General features: G+C 39.3%; 1 protein-coding gene and 1 long non-coding RNA gene across 7 annotated transcripts in view; one reads left to right on the top strand and one right to left on the bottom strand.

Moving 5' to 3' along the window:
* LOC116148682 (uncharacterized) overlaps positions 1–6,390 on the bottom strand; it is a 25,421-nt gene extending 19,031 nt beyond the window's left edge. For both annotated transcript variants that reach the window (XR_010377124.1, XR_010377123.1), the window contains exon 1: positions 6,328–6,390. This is a non-coding gene — a long non-coding RNA (uncharacterized LOC116148682). The remainder of the gene's footprint in view (positions 1–6,327) is intronic.
* Positions 6,232–17,773, top strand: part of CD55 (CD55 molecule (Cromer blood group)) — a 25,655-nt gene continuing 14,113 nt past the window's right edge. Inside the window, exons 1-6 of one of the 5 annotated variants that reach the window (XM_010991319.3) lie at positions 6,237–6,645; positions 7,395–7,577; positions 8,974–9,165; positions 9,562–9,661; positions 10,737–10,822; positions 14,777–14,965. In XM_010991319.3, coding sequence (XP_010989621.1) covers positions 6,543–6,645; positions 7,395–7,577; positions 8,974–9,165; positions 9,562–9,661; positions 10,737–10,822; positions 14,777–14,965 — 853 coding nt within the window. In that variant the 5' untranslated portion in view covers positions 6,237–6,542. Of the gene's footprint in view, positions 6,646–7,394; positions 7,578–8,973; positions 9,166–9,561; positions 9,662–10,736; positions 10,823–14,776; positions 14,966–17,773 lie in introns of all 5 variants that reach the window. The other 4 variants (XM_010991321.3, XM_010991320.3, XM_064477135.1 and 1 more) reach the window with 4 other exon arrangements.

The following is a 17,773-nucleotide window of genomic DNA, read 5'->3' on the forward strand; positions in this document are numbered from 1 at the left end:
TTGCTGTGATGGTTAAGCAGCGAGGTTGAACCTCAGACTAAGAGTAGCACATGCTATGTGATGCTTAAATGCAAATTTCTTCCTTCTCTCCTCATCCTTGTGCAATTCTAATGAGCTCAGATTGCAATTCTGCTTTTTAATTCGCAAGATCATAAATCAAGGCAAACAAAATGCAGATGGGACTACAGGGGAGTTAGAGAAAGAAGGACAATGTTTAAACAAATCTGAATTTTTGTAAATGACTAATGTTTGCCAAAGAACAAATTCATCTGGGTGGGGACAGAATAAGGAGAGTAACTGAATGATCTCAACACTATTAGAATCTCCTTTGGAAATTTTATATTTCTTTTATAGATTTTTAAATTTTTAAATTATTTTTATTTTTTCATGATATGAAGTCTTTTAAATTTACATTTAAATTAAATTAAATTAAATTTTCTTAAACAACTTTATTGCAGTATAATTTCTGTACAATAAACTATACGTATTTCAGATATACAGTTTGATGAATTTTGATAGATGTATATGCCAATGAATCCATTACCACAGTCAAGATAGCTAACATTTCCATCACTCCCCAAGAGGTGCAAATTGTAGATTTTTTTTAGATTATATGCCATCACATGCTCTTTTTATAGATTGCATGAAAAGTGGGCAAGTCCTGGTATATGAAGTGTTCATTCCTGTCTGTCATCACCATCTATAATTGCTAATATTTACTGAGTATCTACTGTGGGCCAAGCAATGTATCAAATACTTTACATACGTCATCTCATTTATCCTTCACAAAAGCCCTCTGAAGTAGGCAACATTATCAAACCTGAGTTATAAATAAGGGATCTGTGGCACAGAGTGGTTGGGTACCAGGCCACACACACAGTAAGGGAGCTACAGAGTCAGTATTTGAGACTAAGTCAGTATGACTCCCAAACCGGCCTACTTGGTCTTTGTTCTATGTTGTCTCCCATCACACACTCACATCCACACACATGGATACACATCCACATATACTCACACACATATACACATCCCCCGACATATACTCAGACACCCAGCCACATACACATTAGTACACATACCTACACTCACTCGCATACAGATACATTCAAACACATGCACGCACATGCGTGCGCACCCCAAAGTTTGCTGTCTCCTCCACTGTACCACCTCCACTTTGGCAAAAATTCACTGCTGTCTCAGAAAACCATGGCTTGGCAAAGAAACATCTGCTTATGCGAGTCAAGCATCACACTTCCATCATACTTCCATCTGCCTGCCGAGCCTTTCCTCACACACACAGGGAAGCCAGAGGCAGGGCAGGATGCCATTGTGCAGATGAAAACGTCACAAGGCATGAGGCCAGTTTTCTGGGTCCTGTTCAACCTCCACCCAGTGGAAAAAAAAATAATCTGATATTGCACACTGCTACCCTGATTAGCGAATTCCTGGAGAATAAGCTTCCCTTATAAGAAATAGGAGTCTGCGCCCTTGTTTTCATTCATTTTTAAAACACATACTTTACTGATCTGCGAAGCACAGCTGCCCTTGACTGCAGCAGCATGACAACATACCTCAAAAAAAGTGTTTTTCCTTGGCCATTTTACAATTAATTGGGGATAATTTGAGGCCGAGTTATGAATGCAAATGTGAAAGACTGGTTTCTTAGAACTGAGGAACTGACAGACACGTGGGGTACTTTGGTAGCGTAGAGGAAGGTTCTGGGTCTGACGTTGGGAGCAGGATGCCTTCCTGGAGGAAGTGATGGCTGAGCAGTGTAACATAGGGGTTAAGATCCCAAGCCCCAGCTCCATCCCTCACGAACCGAGTGATGGGGGGGGGTTACTTAACTTCCTTAAACACCGTCTCACTTATCTCACTGACAACTAGGGTGATGTTTGGTTCACAGTTTTGTGTTCCTAGGCTCTAAGGAAATTGCATTATTCTCTTCTTTTTCCACTGCTCTCTCCTTCCCCTTTATTATTTGTACTCAAGTGTGTGTGGGAGTAGGGGGTGGTGTGGGAGGCAAGGCTCACTCCTTGGGCCTCTCTGAGTTTCTGTTGACACTCTCTCCCTTGCCTTGCCTTCAGCCATGTCTCACTCACGCTCTGGCTCCATCCCTCCTACACTTTCATCTCATGCTGTCCATCTCCATGTAGACACCTTGCCAAGGCATTTCTAAATTCCACAAGTGTGCAGCCAAATTTGTTATTTCTTCCCTAAATTGCCTCTTGACTTTGGAATAGATAATTCTTTTTTTTTTGGGAAAAAATATTTTTTTAATTGAAGTATAGTCAGTTACAATGTGTCAATTTCTGTGTACAGCATAATGTCCCAATCATACATATATATACATATATTCATTTTCATATTCTTTTCCATTAAAGGTTACTACACAGTATTGAATGTAGTCCCCTGTGCTATACAGAAGAAATTTGTTTTTTAATCTATTTTTTATGTATAGTAGTTAATATTTGTAAATCTCAAGCTCCAAAATTTAATCCCTTCCCACCCCCTTTACCCCATTAACCATAAAATTGTTTACTGTGTCTGCCAGTCTGTTTCTGTTTTGTAGATGAGTACATTAGTGTCTTCTTTTTCAGAACAAATAATTCTTTCAAATAGGTTCCCAGTCTCACAGGCACCAAACCTCTGACTCAGCTTTAACGCTTTTTTCCTTTTCCTTATCTGTCAGTCACCAAATTCTATGAGTTCTTCCTTTGAAACTTGTCTGGTCAGAATGAACATAGAAACTCACAAGGCTTTAGTCATTGTGGCAGGGGTTTCTTAGAGTAACAAGATTGCTTCCTTAAAATAGATTTATTAATTTTATTAAAAAAATTTTTTTGGGGGTGAGGAGGTAATCAGGTTTGTTTGTTTGTTTGTTTGTTTGTTTATTTATTTATTTATTTAATGGAAGTACTGGGACCCAGGACCTTGTGCATGCTAAGCACACATTCTACCACTGAGCTATCCCCTCTCCTCTGATTTATTAATTTTAAAACTCAAATTAAAGACATTTCTGCCCTTTAATCTTAAATGATTGGACTATTGCATCGTTAGCTAAATCTAGTCTTTGCTCAGTCACTCCCATGGCAACATCTTACACACTACTCCCAAACTAACCTTGTACTTCCCTGATTAACAACTTCAACAATCTTCCAGTCAGTTGTCCAATGCTTCTGAAGATCGTAAAATGTAGAAGCTTGTGTTTAAAGATCTCTCAAGTCTGTTGCCAGACTATCTTCAGCCTCTTCTTTTATTGCTCCAATTCAGTTACTCCTGCTCTTCCTAAACTCAGCTCCTTACTGTTCTTAGAATCAACTGAGCTTTTACTGACCCCAGACTTTGCTCATACCATTCTTATCTCTTTTCATATTTTTTCCCTATTGCATTGATATTCATTTGTCATATTTAGCCGAATCACTAGGCTGTTAGCCTCCTCAACTCCGACTGCCGTGTTCCTTTCTCTTTTCTGAACCCTGCATCACATTGATTCCTAGCATTTATCACATAAAACCTCCCTCTTAGGTTATAGATTCTTGAACACAAGTATTAGTACTTTCTTAGTGTGCTCGGCGTGTGCTCTGATTTATTCAAAGTCTTTGATGTAGTCATGGGATGGTTCCTGGCACACGGCTGAGAGCCGTGTTTCTTAACCTCTGCCAAAATCATAGACCTACTTTCTATATTTTCAAATGTTTTTCAACCTTGTTATATAAACATTTTTGGAATTGGATAGTTCTATAGGGACTATTCTAGTCCCAAGCTCTCTCTTAATCAGTGAGTGAATGAGACCCTGGGAACACATAGCTGGCTCTTGGTAGATCAAGTATGAAGACTCAGGTCCAATGTTGACACCAGACGCAACTGAGAGTCTCAAACCACCTTCCCCCAAAATGCCTAATTCAGTATCCTCCACATAGAAGAAATCTTTGCTGAATGGTTTCAACAAAAAGAATGCAGTGTGGCAGAGCAGGATACATAAGTATATAAGTTTGGGAACCAGAAAAACTAAATTCTGGCCTGATCACTTATTAGCGGCACAGATTTGGGCAAATTGACTACCTTCTCAGCTTGTTAACTCATCTGTAAAATGTGGACAGTTATCTCTATGAAGTTGTGTTGGAGAAATGGTATATCATATATATGAAGTGACTGGAACGCAACAAATTGAGGCCATTATTTAAAATAGTCTTCAGTAAATTACAAATTCACTTACTTCTTGTTGATAATGCATAGCTTTTTTTTTTTTTAAATCATAGATCCTTTCTCTAAGTTGAGTAAATTGATACCGGATTTCTTTTTCCCCTTTTTCTTCCTTTTTTCAACATTCTGAGGAGAATGTTGAAATGCTGAGAGTAGTATTACTAACATCTCACTAAAGAGTCCACCCAGTTATTTCTCATAAAAGATCCTTTAAAAATGTACTATGAACTAAGTACTAAATGCTTAGGGAATTAGTGTAGCTAATTATAATATTTTCTGGCATTTGCAGGACTCATGGTTTTTTCTGGGTAAAAGGTTATTATATTCACTTAATAAACACTTAGGTCTAACAGGGCTCATAGTTAACTCTTCTAACAGCTACATAACTGGCCTTGACCAACTATGTCCCATGATGCCACCTTGCCCTTCATACCAATTCTATGAGTTCAAGCAGGAATGAAGACTTCCTGCCTCTACTGGTGTGGCAGAAGGGAGTGGTGTTTAAGGTCATGAGAGGCTCTTTGGAAGAATACATGGAGATCTGGTTTTACTTCTAAAACACGGCTGGGCCCTGATATACTTGGTGACTTTATGTCAAATATGGGAGTAAAAATAAGATACTTTAATATCAAATTTGAGGATCACATGAGAGGATTTTAAAAGCATCCCCCACGCACCCCCGACTTCTAAAATCTAGATTGTTTGAATACTGATAGGTTTCAGTGAAAGCCTATAGGAGTTCCTTTCCTGGAATCCGGCGTTGAGGGGCACCAGGTTCAGCTCAGTAAACACAAGTCAGAGAAACCACTATTGTCAAAACTGCTGTTTGCCTCCTTATAAAGCTCATACTAACCAATAAAGAGTGATCAGAAAGCATTTAGGAAGGAAATCATGATAGGAGGCACGGACCCTACAGACGTCCGCGGATCAAGGCAGAATCCCAAGACAGGAATTTCACTTAGTCTGGTAAAGTGTTTGAGGGGATGGGAAACCTAGGCTAGGACTCTGCTAACTGGAGCAGGTGAATTACTCAAGGGAAACATGTTCTTGGGGTTACTCTCCACGAAAGTGAGAAACTGGCCTTTTCATCAGTGTTCTTTAGTGTTTTTGACAGAGGTGGTGCTGAGTTGGCTGGGTCTCTACTCTGGCCAGCACCACGTAGATCTCTGGTTCTCAACCTGGCTGCAAAGTAGAATTACCTGGTGCCTTTTAAACAATCCTGATGTGTGGTCCCATCTCCAGAGATTCTAATTTAAGTTGTCTGTAGGTGTAGTTTAAACATCTGGATTTTAAAAACACTCCCCGCGTGATCTTAAGGGTGGCCAGCCTCGTAAATCACTGGCATAAACTTGAAGTTTTCTAAAAAACCTTCCTCTTCACATCCACCACCCTAGCATTCAGCTTTCCAGCGCTTGGTTTGTTTTCTCATCTTTCTCCCTGCCCACCCCGCTCACCTCGCCCCCTACCCCGACCCCCCGCCCCATGCATACTCCGCAGGATGGTGACTTTCTCTCTGTAGTCACACTACAGTAGTTGCCAAGTAGAATTCAAGAGATGTCCCTGGTAAGTAAGAATTCTGGCGAAGAAAGCGATTCTCATGCAAACATGGTACGAACAATGTTCACTCCCTGCTGTGTTTGTCGCTTGACCTGTTTTCTTGGGTGTTTCCCACTTGTCGTTTTCAGATTAGTGTCCTAGGACACAATACACACTGTGGTCTTTCCCCCAGTCCTCCTCTTGTTGGCATTTGACAGACCTCCTAGTTGAACGCACCGCGTCCCTGGGTGGGCACTATTTCTCAGCTCCCGGGAGCAACCTCAAAATCCACCGCACCTACCGCTCAGCTTGCAAACACTCAACACGCTTAATTTCCACTTGAACTAATTCAGGTTCCCAGAAAGCAAAGCCTGCGCCACTTAACCACTCCTCTCCCCTCCGTTTCCCCCCATTCCTTGGTTTACTTAAGAAAGCACATATTTACAAGGCACGTCATTGCAGGCCCCTCCCATGCAAAGACAAAGTTTCAGCGTTCCGCGCCAGGGAGCTCTTCTCCCTCTTTCTCCTGCTGGGGTCCCCGGGGGCCAGTGACGCTAGAGCCCCCACCCTCACCCCGCCCAGCACCTGGTGCACGCAAATCCTTTCTCCACCGGTCTCTACTTCGCTGCGTCTTTTGGTGATTCAGAGCCCAGGCCCCGCCCACGGCGCTAATTTAACTCGGAACGCGGATTGCAGAACTACCGCGCGCCGCTGCTTCTTCCAGCTCCTCGCTCGAGCCCGCCCCAACCTAACCGCGGAGGCCCCGGAATCCCGGCGCCGGGTCCCTGTCCCTGCGCGTCATGAGTCCCGCCCGGCCGAGGGCCCCCGCGGTGCTGCGCCTGCTGTGCGGGCTGACCACTCGGCTGCTGCTGCTGCTGCTGCTGCGTCCCCTGACAGTGCGGGGTGAGTGGGGCCCGGGGACGCCGCTGGCGGCGTAAATCTTTAGGCGGCGTGGGAGGGGCGTGGCCGGTCTTCTGGACGACCGAAAAGCCCGCGGACTTGGGAGGGAATGTGGGCATCCCTAATGGATCCCGGAATCCTCTACCTTTAAGGATCAGAGCTCCTGCTGGCACGATCCCTTGGGACGGGAGGAGTCCTTCCGCCGCTCGCCAGCAATTAGGAAGCTTGCTGTGCCGGACCCAGCTGGCAGGGCTTCAGGCGTGGATGGCTGAGGAAACAAACGCCAGGAAGCCAAAATGCAGGGCTCGAATAGCTTGCATTCTTAGCATCTCTCTAAGGTGGGAGGCCAAACAGTTAACAGCTCTAGCCTCTAAACAGAGTTCAGTCGTGTACAGAGGCAGTGCTCCAAGTTTGCGCCTCACTTCCAGCTGTAATATTTCAAGGGGGTGTCTGTCTTTACTGTGTGCCGAGTATCACACAAACATGTGCAACAGTATCTATGTGAAAGTCTAAACCACTAGATATATAAAAAATATATTTTTTAAATAACGAAAGGGAGGTGTTTATTTTTGACTATTTTAGTCTTAAATTAATTGACAAGAAGCCTGGCAAGTTCTTGGTATGGCAGTGCAGCATTGGACGGACGTGTTATGAGTGCTTCAAAAGCCTGTTTATCTTATTCGTCTCGGGAAAGGAATGTTGCTATGAATTGAAAAGTGATAATTCCTTCAGTTCTGATTTTTCCTCCCTAGGTGACTGCGGTCTTCCCCCAGATGTACCTAATGCCCATCTAGCTTTGGGAGATAATACAAATTTTCCTGAAAAAAGCACAGTAACCTACAAATGTAACGAAGGCTTTGTAAAAGTTCCTGGCAAGCCAGACTCAGCGGTCTGTCTTACCAGTAAATGGTCAACGGTTGCAGAGTTTTGTAATCGTAAGTTCTTCCTTTCTTTTCAGAAGAATTATGGGACTGGAAAGTTTCTTAAGTTTAGTTTTAGCCCTCTTTGGAGTGACTGGTAATTGATAGTTTTCTAGCATTATTAAACCCCAGGGTGTATACCTGTTGGCATTTCACAATCTAGCTAATTGATGGCGATGGCATTACTTTTCGAAATTAGTCCTGCCTGTTCATTAACAGGTTCCCCCCCCCCCAACACTGTAACTCCTGAACTGATTAACAGAGAAAACAAACAATAGGTACTGTTTAGGGAGTAAATTATCTGTAACTATGTTTGGCAAATACCTTGAGACACATAACGTAGGTGTTCTATTTTTTTTTAATTTCATTTTGTGAAGTAGGACTTAACCAAATAAAATTCTATGGTACTATTTTAAACAGTTCTCTATTTTTAATCTCCAAATCTATCATTATAGGCATAGCCTAGAATGGACATATACAAGTAAAGATAAAGATGAGACTTGATTCCTACCTTTGAACAATTTGGAGCAGTAGAAGCTACAGTAAATATAGAAACTGCCACAAATATTTTTTGAAACCAGGTGTGAAGTCAGCTTTAACTTTTTGTTTGTATCTATCCGTGACAAAAGGCAGGAGGTTGAAGTACATAAATCTTGCACTTGTATCATGTTTTAGAGTTTCCAACTCATCTACACATAGTACTTCATCTGACCCTCCAGACAACTCCATGAAGTGAGTTAGGGACTTAACCCACGTTTTACAGTCCAGGAAGCAGGCCCCCCAGTTAAATAGCTTCCTTGAGATCAGGAGCTCCTTATGCAGGAGAGCCAGGGTTGAAACTTGAGTCTTTTGACTATAAATCTAATGCCCCTTGTGCTACACTGTATACTATAAATTCACATTTGCCTGGATGTTTACAGTTAGTAAATACTTTTATGTACATCATTGGTGCGTCTGATCCTTCTCCCATGGGTTGTTCTGGGCATTAAATGAAAGTACTCGATAAATATTAGCCATTAGTGTTAACTGTTGTTGTTGTCCAGGACTCTAGCCTAAGGATCTAGAAATGTCTGTTCTCATCTACCCCTGTGATTGAGTTAGTGCCAGAACTGTGCCAGGCAACTTAAATGGGTTATATTTTCTGAATTGTAGGCAGAGTGACTTCTACGTACCAAATCTACTTCACAGGCTTCTAGTAATTAGGAAGCGAAAATTTATATGTGAATACGCTTGATATGCTGTAAATGCTATAGTAATATTAATATAGTTAAATACCGAACATGTACAAAGAAATACAGAAAAAGGAGTGATGTAAGGACCAGATAATTAAACATAGATTATAAAATAAAGTGATTTTTTTTGTTGTTGCTTTTATTAATTTTGTTGTTGTTGTTGTTGTTACTACTTTTAGGTAGCTGTGTTGTCCCAACCAGGCTACTTTTTGCGTCACTCAAAAAGTCTTACAGCAAACAGAATTATTTCCCAGCGGGTTCCACTGTGGAATATGAGTGCCGTAGGGGCTACAGAAGGGACCATACTCTGTCAGGAAACCTAACTTGCCTTCAGGATTTTACGTGGTCCAAACCCGCTGAATTTTGTAAAAGTGAGTATAATTTTAAAGAGTATTCTTAATCATTTGGTATTTGGGGAAATAAGAGTTTCTTCCTTCATGCATAGCAGAAGTCTGAGTGTACATCATTTAGAATGATTCTTAAAAGAACCATTAGAACCATTTTATTTTAAATTAGACAAACTAAATCCCTGTGAGATAGGAATATTAATTTACTCACCAGCTTCACATTTAATTAGTTTAAGATTACCTAAAGTGAAATAAGTTTATATTCTAAATAAATTTTGGATTTTTGAAATTTTGAAACTGGGGAAATGAAGGTAGGATTTAAATAGTCTACAAAGAAGGAATATCAGTAGTTCAGATGATGAATTTGCATAGGTGTGCCTGATAATTTAATGAGAAAAATCAATTTGTATTCTCTTCTAGAGAAACCATGTCCTAATCCTGGAGAAATAAAAAATGGTCATGTCATTATACCAGATGGCATATTATTTGGCGCGTCCATCTCTTTCTCATGTGACACAGGGTAAGTGTGGTCATACTAAACGCTACATTTAACAAGTGGAAAAACAAATTCGGATTTAAGATGGCAGCTTCTAGATTTGTGGCCGGTGTTCACAAGCTAGCAGCGGTAAAACAACCCATCTGCTCAAAGATCCTTCATCCTGAGCTCTTCACAGTTAAGTTTAATAAAATGGGGCAAGAAAGGAAGACTTCTTATGGCACCCAAATTCTCTCAATTCTTAGATTTTAGTATATATGCATTCATTATAAAATTTTAAGTGTAATTAGTAAAGGAAAAAAACTTGTGATAAGCTGATGATACTTGTAGAAATTAAATCCTTTCACTGCAAATATGTAACTAATGTTTAATTTACTTAAATAATGAATTTGATTATGTTTTTTTCTATATGCAAACAACCTGTTATAAAATACCATAGGTTAAAAACAATTGCTCCTGGTGTGAAAATACCATTCTGACCTAAGGTCTTTCATAGGTTCTCTGTGCGGGGAAAAGGAATGTCCTCATACAGTATCATCAGCGTTTCAGATGCTGCCAGAATCTCCATATTCATTTTCACATTTAGTATCTGCAAATTGAATTATGATATTTTACTCTATGTGTGTCCCTATTCGTTATAAAATTAAAAATATCAGCATCACTTGTCTCCTGTACTAAACACAGATGTTTGGATCATTAATATCATTAATATAAAATCTGGGAGTACTTTGAGCCCTTTAAATATAAGTACATTCTATTTTTCTAGGAAGTCTGTATCAATCTTTTAGAACTCAGAAAGAGAAAATATTTAAGCATCTGTATCCTTTAAAAGTGTTTTAAAACACTGTAATAGTTTCCGACATGTGCCCCACCCAAATCAAAAATGTTTTGAACGTCTTGTATTTTTTAGCCTTTGATGTCACCCTTTTAAATATCATTTTTATATTTTCCTTTAAAGGACCATATGAACTTTTATCAGCCATTATTTTATCTCCACCTACTGGTGCCATAAATATTTTAAGATGATATTGTGGAGAATTTAAGGGAAGTCCAAGTATGTGTGCATTGAACTTAACTTTTTTCTCCCCTCATTGTTCAGGTACAGATTAGTTGGTGCAGATTCTATTTACTGTTCTCTTGTAGAAAACACTGTTGGGTGGAGTGATCCATTGCCAAAATGCCAAGGTAGGACTGGAAAATTCTAAGCACTAAGGTTGTGGGACTGGATAGGCAATGATAAGTTACTTTCTGCTCATTAAGAATTATCCACAGTATATATCTGTGGTACCTTTACCTTCCAACCTGTGAGTGTCTTATCTAATGTAAAGACCTTTATTAGTAATGCTCCTTAATTTATTGACAGTGGGGATAAAGGATTAAACACAAACTAAGGTTTATATTGTGCTTGGTCATTTATAATCTTACCATTCCTTCTAAGAGTCAAGTGAAATAGATATGGCTTTTTTTTCCTCCCATAATTTTTAATTTTATGGATTAAAACACTACTGATCAGAAAGTTTGTATCACTTGACCCTATATCCCAAAATATGTGGCAAAAGAAAGCATTTAACCCAGATCGCTTGACTTCAAACCTTCATTCTTCATTCTTCTCAAGACCCGGTGTTACCGCCATGCCTCTTTAACGATTATTAACTGAGCTAATTATCTAGAAATGTTTTAAAGTGTGACTATTTTTTATCATTAGAGAAAGAAGCCTATATAATAAGGAATATGGTTTCTGAACTTGGAAACCTTGTCTTCTCAAGGGGAGACAGGGCACAGAGATAATTTCATAAATGGATGTATCAAGTCAAATGTATGTGCATTAGAGCCACGTCTCTTAAAAATTGACAGGAATAAATATATACAACATTTAAAAATGTAAGCTTCCTTTCTCTCATCCTCATTAAAAATATTGCTAAGTTGAAGTTTTTGGTGTTATTAGGAGCAGAAAATTAGGGTAGGTGTAGTGTAATTTATCAAGCATGTATTGATTGACACCCTATGGTAAGGAATGAATGGGATATAAAGACAGAATGAAGCCTTGCCAACCAGGAGTTGACTCCTGCCACACCCACCTTGCACCCCACCCTCTATCTACTATTTCTCCTTTTTTCCTCATTATTATTTTCAAATATCCATTACTGCTCACCATCACCTTTCCTGCTTGCACCATCCAGTAAGGGATGCTGTAAATGATACTAAAGCAAATATGGAAAGCCAGGAGGAGCTGGACCTTATCTTTTTCTGACACAGGCAACTTGTTACAATGTCTGGACAAGCAGTCTCCCCCTCTGAGGCCAGTATCTTTACAAGCAACTGCTGTGATGAGTTTCACAGAAATGTGGACACCAAGCACGCATTCCGGCATCGAAGAGCAAACGCACTCTCTCTTCGTGCTTGCCTGTGGCTAGGCCAGGCCCTGCTCCCTGTCTGGTATCTTCAACTTCATCCTGATGTTCATGTTTTCCTCTCTGACTCTTATCTCCCTCTCCAACTCGGCAAGCACTGACATCTGTGTCCTGCCGGAACGAGTCCTTTTTCCTCAGCAACCCCAGTGCCTTCAACTCTCCCAATAAAGCCCTACTTCTTTTAGGCGCTTATTTTCCACATAGCTTTTCCATTTGACAGTATCCAGAAGATCAAGTGGAAAGTATAAATTCTTAAACAACCAGCTGTTTCACCTCAAGTATGCAGCCCTGTCTTCTGTAGACACACGAGACAGCACTGATGTCCATGTGTGGAGGTGGATATGAAGGTTTGCATACAAAGAAGGAACAAACAATTTAAAAACTATCCTTGGTTATTCATCAATCAGAGGTGATACTCGTTGACCTCTGAACGAAGCCTCAGTGTTAAAAGGATCTGTTTCCCTTTCTCTCTGCCAGTGTTTTCATTTTCAGAACTAATTTGAGTTGCCTGCTGGTACGTGCTAGCCTGGGGTCAATCCCTGTTATGTCATTTCTGTCATCCCGACCCTTCTCTTTATCTTAACTTCCCACTCCTAATCACTATAAATAATTTTCCTTTACCTTCTCAATCTACTTCTCAAATCTGTGTTTTATCCTCCATCTGTGTTACTTCTAATATAGTTTATTATCCCTTATCTGAACTATTGCAGTAAGGGCCACCCCTAACATTTTCAGGGTCCAGGACACGAGTATAAATGGAGGTCCCTGGCGTAAGACCCAGCCGTTCTTAAGTAAGGGGTCCCCTTCTTGCCCTGTGTGGGGTCTCTGATGCATGTAAATGGACAGCTTGGCCTACACACCCAAGTTAGTGTCCCCTATGACCCTTATCCCCACTCCATTGAACTTTGACTTAAATGTGGACACTTCAGAAGTATAGACCATCCTCAAGAATATGGCTCAGGAGAAAGGATGCCCTCAGGCCCTGAAAGGGGTTTGGTTTTGGCACAGGGAGTTCTGGGTGCCAATTCCTGGAGAATGATTTAGAATGGGGTAGGGGAGGAGCTCTTATTGGACATATCCCCTCAGCCCTGCAGATTCTCCATCCAGTAGAGAGAGGCACAGCCAGAGGAGCGCCAGGGCATGGCCTTTTAGGTGTGGGAGCTAGGGCAGAAGTTTCACTTGCTTGAGTGCAAAAATGACACTGATTACATTGGCCTCCAGTCTCCATTCTTAACCCTCTGTTATTGTTTCACTCAGTCTTCCCGGTGATTCATCCAAAACACAAATGTGACCTGTCTCTTTCCTTCTTAATGTCTATTAGTGTCTCCTCATCACGTACAAAGTCTAAACTTTTTCATATAATGTACAAGGCTAGCCGTGGTCTACCGGCTTCTCCACGCACGTCTTGCCTTCATGCTTTACACTCTACGCATGCAAATGGCCCTGGTTTCCATGTACCTCATTGCTTTTCATGCATCTACATCATTCCTTATGCTACTGCCTCTGCCTGGAATGTCCTTCGGCCCCTTTTTTGCTTGGCTTTTTCTTTTCTTACTATGGGTCTGCTCTGGTAGTTCTAGAAGTTTTCTCTGACCTCCCTGCCCCCCAAGGCTGGTTAACTGTCCTTCTTTCTTTCCACACCCCTGTGCATCCCTCTGTGATAACCCTCACCGTTTGTATTAAAATGATCTCTTTGAATGTCTCTTCCCACTGTATTTTAAGACACTGAAACTCTATCTTACTTGGATTTGCCCTTCTATTTACAGAACAATGTCTGATATGTATTAAGCGCTCAGAAAACGTTTGAACTGAACTGATGGTGATATGTGTTGTCATCAGACACCCAGCCCAGTGTAAATCAGATTAGCTTGTTTTTGTTCCTTGCTTTGATCAATGGCTGAAAAGTAATTTATAAATTGCTAGTGTTCTCTGGGCATTTAAGAGCATTTGCTGTAATATAATTTGATGTTCACAATGTGGTCAGATTGCTTTCTTGCTTAAAAAAGAGGAAAGAAATACAACTTCCTGTTTCCAGAGAATGTGGAACCATTAAATTTTTTATCAGGGCATCTGCCTGGGAGGAGCCTCTTTTTGTAATATAATTAGAATAACTCTGCTTGAATGTTTTTACAAATTCTATTTAACCTGAAAGTCAAAGTGTAATCTTGACTTTCCATTTAATCCATTTAAAATCTTTTGTTTTATTCAGAATGATCTATTCCTCTTTCCCAAGCATGCCACTTACATTCCCAACTCCTTTCATTTGGCATCATTACTGCCTGGAATGAAGAGCCCTCTTCTCTGCTCTTTCTTAGAGGGATCCATCTCAGGTTTAAATTTGAAGTCCATTTATTCTTTAAAGTCTCTGCCCTGCCTTTGCCTCTGAACCTACAGCATTTACTTTTACTAGCACTGGTTTGATATATAACATGTGCAAGCTTTACAATAATTTTTGTTTTACATATGTGTTTTCAATCTTACTGCTTCTATAAATTGGTCTCAAAGTTAGCCTTCATGTTTTATAACACTCGTATCCAAAGCTCCAAATATACTACCAATTACTTAATAGGTATTTAGAAGCATCCCTTGTTGATAATCCTGAATTTAGAAAAATGGTAGATTTTGATATTTTTTAAATAAAATCTTTAACATATTTTAGTCTTACTTATTTGTAAAACTACTTCGCCAGTTTGATTAATTTAAAATGTGTTGGATTTTTTTTTTAAAGAAATTTTTTGTCCAGAACCACCAGAAATTGACAATGGAATAATTCTAGAGAAACAGGAGAGTTATGCGTATAGACAGTCTGTAAAATATAAGTGTATGGAAGGCTTCACCCTGTATGGAGAGCGCTCTATCTATTGCACTGTAAAAGATGACCAAGGAGCGTGGAGTGGCCCCCCACCTGAATGCAGAGGTAATCAGTTTGCAGAGCAATATTTCTGTCTTATTCTTACCCGTAGGTCTATATATATATATATATGAACTCCTTGAGAAATGAATATAAAATCTGTATATATGTATGCTTGTATTTTTGGAGGGGGATAAAATTTTCACCAGAGTCTTAAGTGGGTCTATGACTTCCAAAAAGGAAGAACCACTGATATGGAGAACATACGGTAATATATAAATAAATAAATAGACACATGACCTCTATGCATTTATCTATGTATGTTTATATACACACACACATGTTATATAGACACATACACACGTCTCATGTTTTTAGTGAATTAGCTTAAATTTGCTGTTTCTTACCATGTTACTTTCAATGAGTTAATACAGATATCTCTTTGTTTACACAAAGTTTATTTAATTTGGAGGGAATCTTAGCTTGAACTGAGGAATCTAGATAATGATCATATATGTTGTGACAACTAAGAAAAACTCTTGCCTGTCTGTTGACTTCATTGAATTATATTTATCTATTTTCCGCCTCCAGAACTTCTCTTATTGAGAATGCTCTCTTCTTCATCTTTCTAGAACTCCCCACCCACCCTTACTGCCTTTTGATACCTGGGCTGTTCTTTCAGAGTCTTTTGAACTGCTTCTTAAATACATCTGTGAAGACGTATTTAGATGATCAGTGAAGCTGAATTGTAACATTTCACAGGACCAGTAAGAGACATTTGCTTAAGCAGTGTCATAGTGGAATATGACTCAAGCAAATGCTACTTTTATAATTATACTTGAAGTCTATTAGCATGCATTTTTAAATATCATTGCTTGTTAAAAATAGTTTTTTCATATAAGTGGCACACATAAACATAATGAAGCAAAATGAAAACCATGTAGATGATTGTATAAAATGAGAAGTTAAAGTCTTGTCTAGTTTTCCTCCAGAAGTAACCACTGTTTACAAATTTTTGTTTTATTCTAGAAAATAAATGTACATACACATATTTCTTTTTTTTTTTATCATATCAGTTGTATGGATATATATCATTTATTTAACCAGTGTCCTATTGAAGGAAATTTCGTTTTTGTTCTAGTTTTTTAAAAATTATCACTACAAAGGTTGCTACAGTAAATATTATTGTACATCTGATCACTGCACATGTGTGTAAGTACATATTTTGTGATAAATTTCTTGCAGTGTAATTACTATATCAAAGGTATATGCCTTTAACTTTTTGATAGATGTCACCAAGGTTGTTTCCAAAGAAACTGTACCAATTTACTCTCCTACCAATCGTTGTGCTGGTTCTCTGCACCAAAAATGATGATGGTTATTATGATATGGAGATGTGACAATATAAGTGGTGAAAATTTCATTTTATTATTTGAATTCACTTAATTATGAGTGAAGTTTGGTATTTTAAAAATTTAGCCACTTGATCCTCTTCATATTTATTTTCCTGTGTTTTATTAAATCATCAGTTATTTAGAGTTTACAACTCTGATAATGCCTAAGGAGGTCATGGCAGATCAATGCTCCCTTCAAAATAACTAAAACACCTGGGTAGCTTTTTTTTTTTCTTCTTTAAATCATATTTTAAAGGAGTAAGTTCTTCTCTCATGGGATCAATTAGGGCTGAATGAACCAAAATTCTTGGAGTTGGGGAGTGAGGGCAAACCATTCTGAGCTGTGCCTGGGCAAAGGATCCATCTTAACTCAAATAAAAGACCACTGCCAGGAAAGAGAGAAACTAGCAAAGCCTTCAATGGTTGTAGTGAGTTAGGATAATGCACTGGAAATTTGAAGTCTTCAAATGCAGACCCAATTTTTCCCAAGAGCCATTTGTTGATTTCTGGGGGTACAGGTGAGACTGGGGAGCTGGACCCAATTCTTCCAAAGTGCTAAATGAAATCTCCCTGAACTTTATGGCGTTTGGACAACAAACCCATCGGAGAAGCAGGCCTGTATCAAGTATGTAGATAGTCTCCCCCTCATGACATCCGAGCTCACTTTGAAACTGTGTGGTGAAGGAGGCTAGGTTGCTGGGCTGGGGCACTGCTAAAGGACAGACCTGGATCTCCTGCAGTCTCTTAGGTCTGAGGAAACAGATCCACCAGGCTGTCAGATTAAAAACCCAGAAGAGCCACTTACAAGGAGCAGAGGCAAGAGTGGAAATCTTACTGAAACTGTAACCTAGCTCAGTCTCTTATAGGCTGAGGATGTGATCACCTCAAACCAATCTGCCTGTCAGAAAAGGAGACCCTCCCTTTGTAAGAGCATATCATCTGAATGTTTTATATACAATGTATGGCATACAATAAAAATTATTAGACATGCAAAGAAGCAAGAAATTATAACCAAATTACAAGAAATCAAAACTAGATAAAGAAAATCTAGATAATTGAGTTAGAGAAACGAGATTTTAAAATAAGTGATCAATATATTTATGATATTAAAAGAAAAGATAAATAGAGAACTACAAGAGAGAATTGGAATCTATAAAAATGGAGTAAAATAGACATTCTGCAACTGGAAAATATATCTAAATTTAAGAACATAATAGATAAGTTTAGCAGCAATTTGAACATAGCAGAAGACAGTATCAGGAACTGAAAGAGAGGTTAATTAAAAATGCCCAAAGTGAAACACAAAGAGGAAAAAGAATGCAAAACATAGATCAGGTTTAAGAGATATTTGGGACATGTAAAATTCTTCTAACATATGTTAAAAAAAAAAAAAAGGAGAGTGGAGGGTAGGAGAGAGAAACAGAAGAAATATTCTAAGAGATAATGACTGAAAAATTTCCAACTTCGGAGCAACTCATAG

This window comes from Camelus dromedarius, chromosome 21 (assembly GCF_036321535.1).
Source record: "Camelus dromedarius isolate mCamDro1 chromosome 21, mCamDro1.pat, whole genome shotgun sequence".
NCBI lineage: Eukaryota > Metazoa > Chordata > Mammalia > Artiodactyla > Camelidae > Camelus > Camelus dromedarius.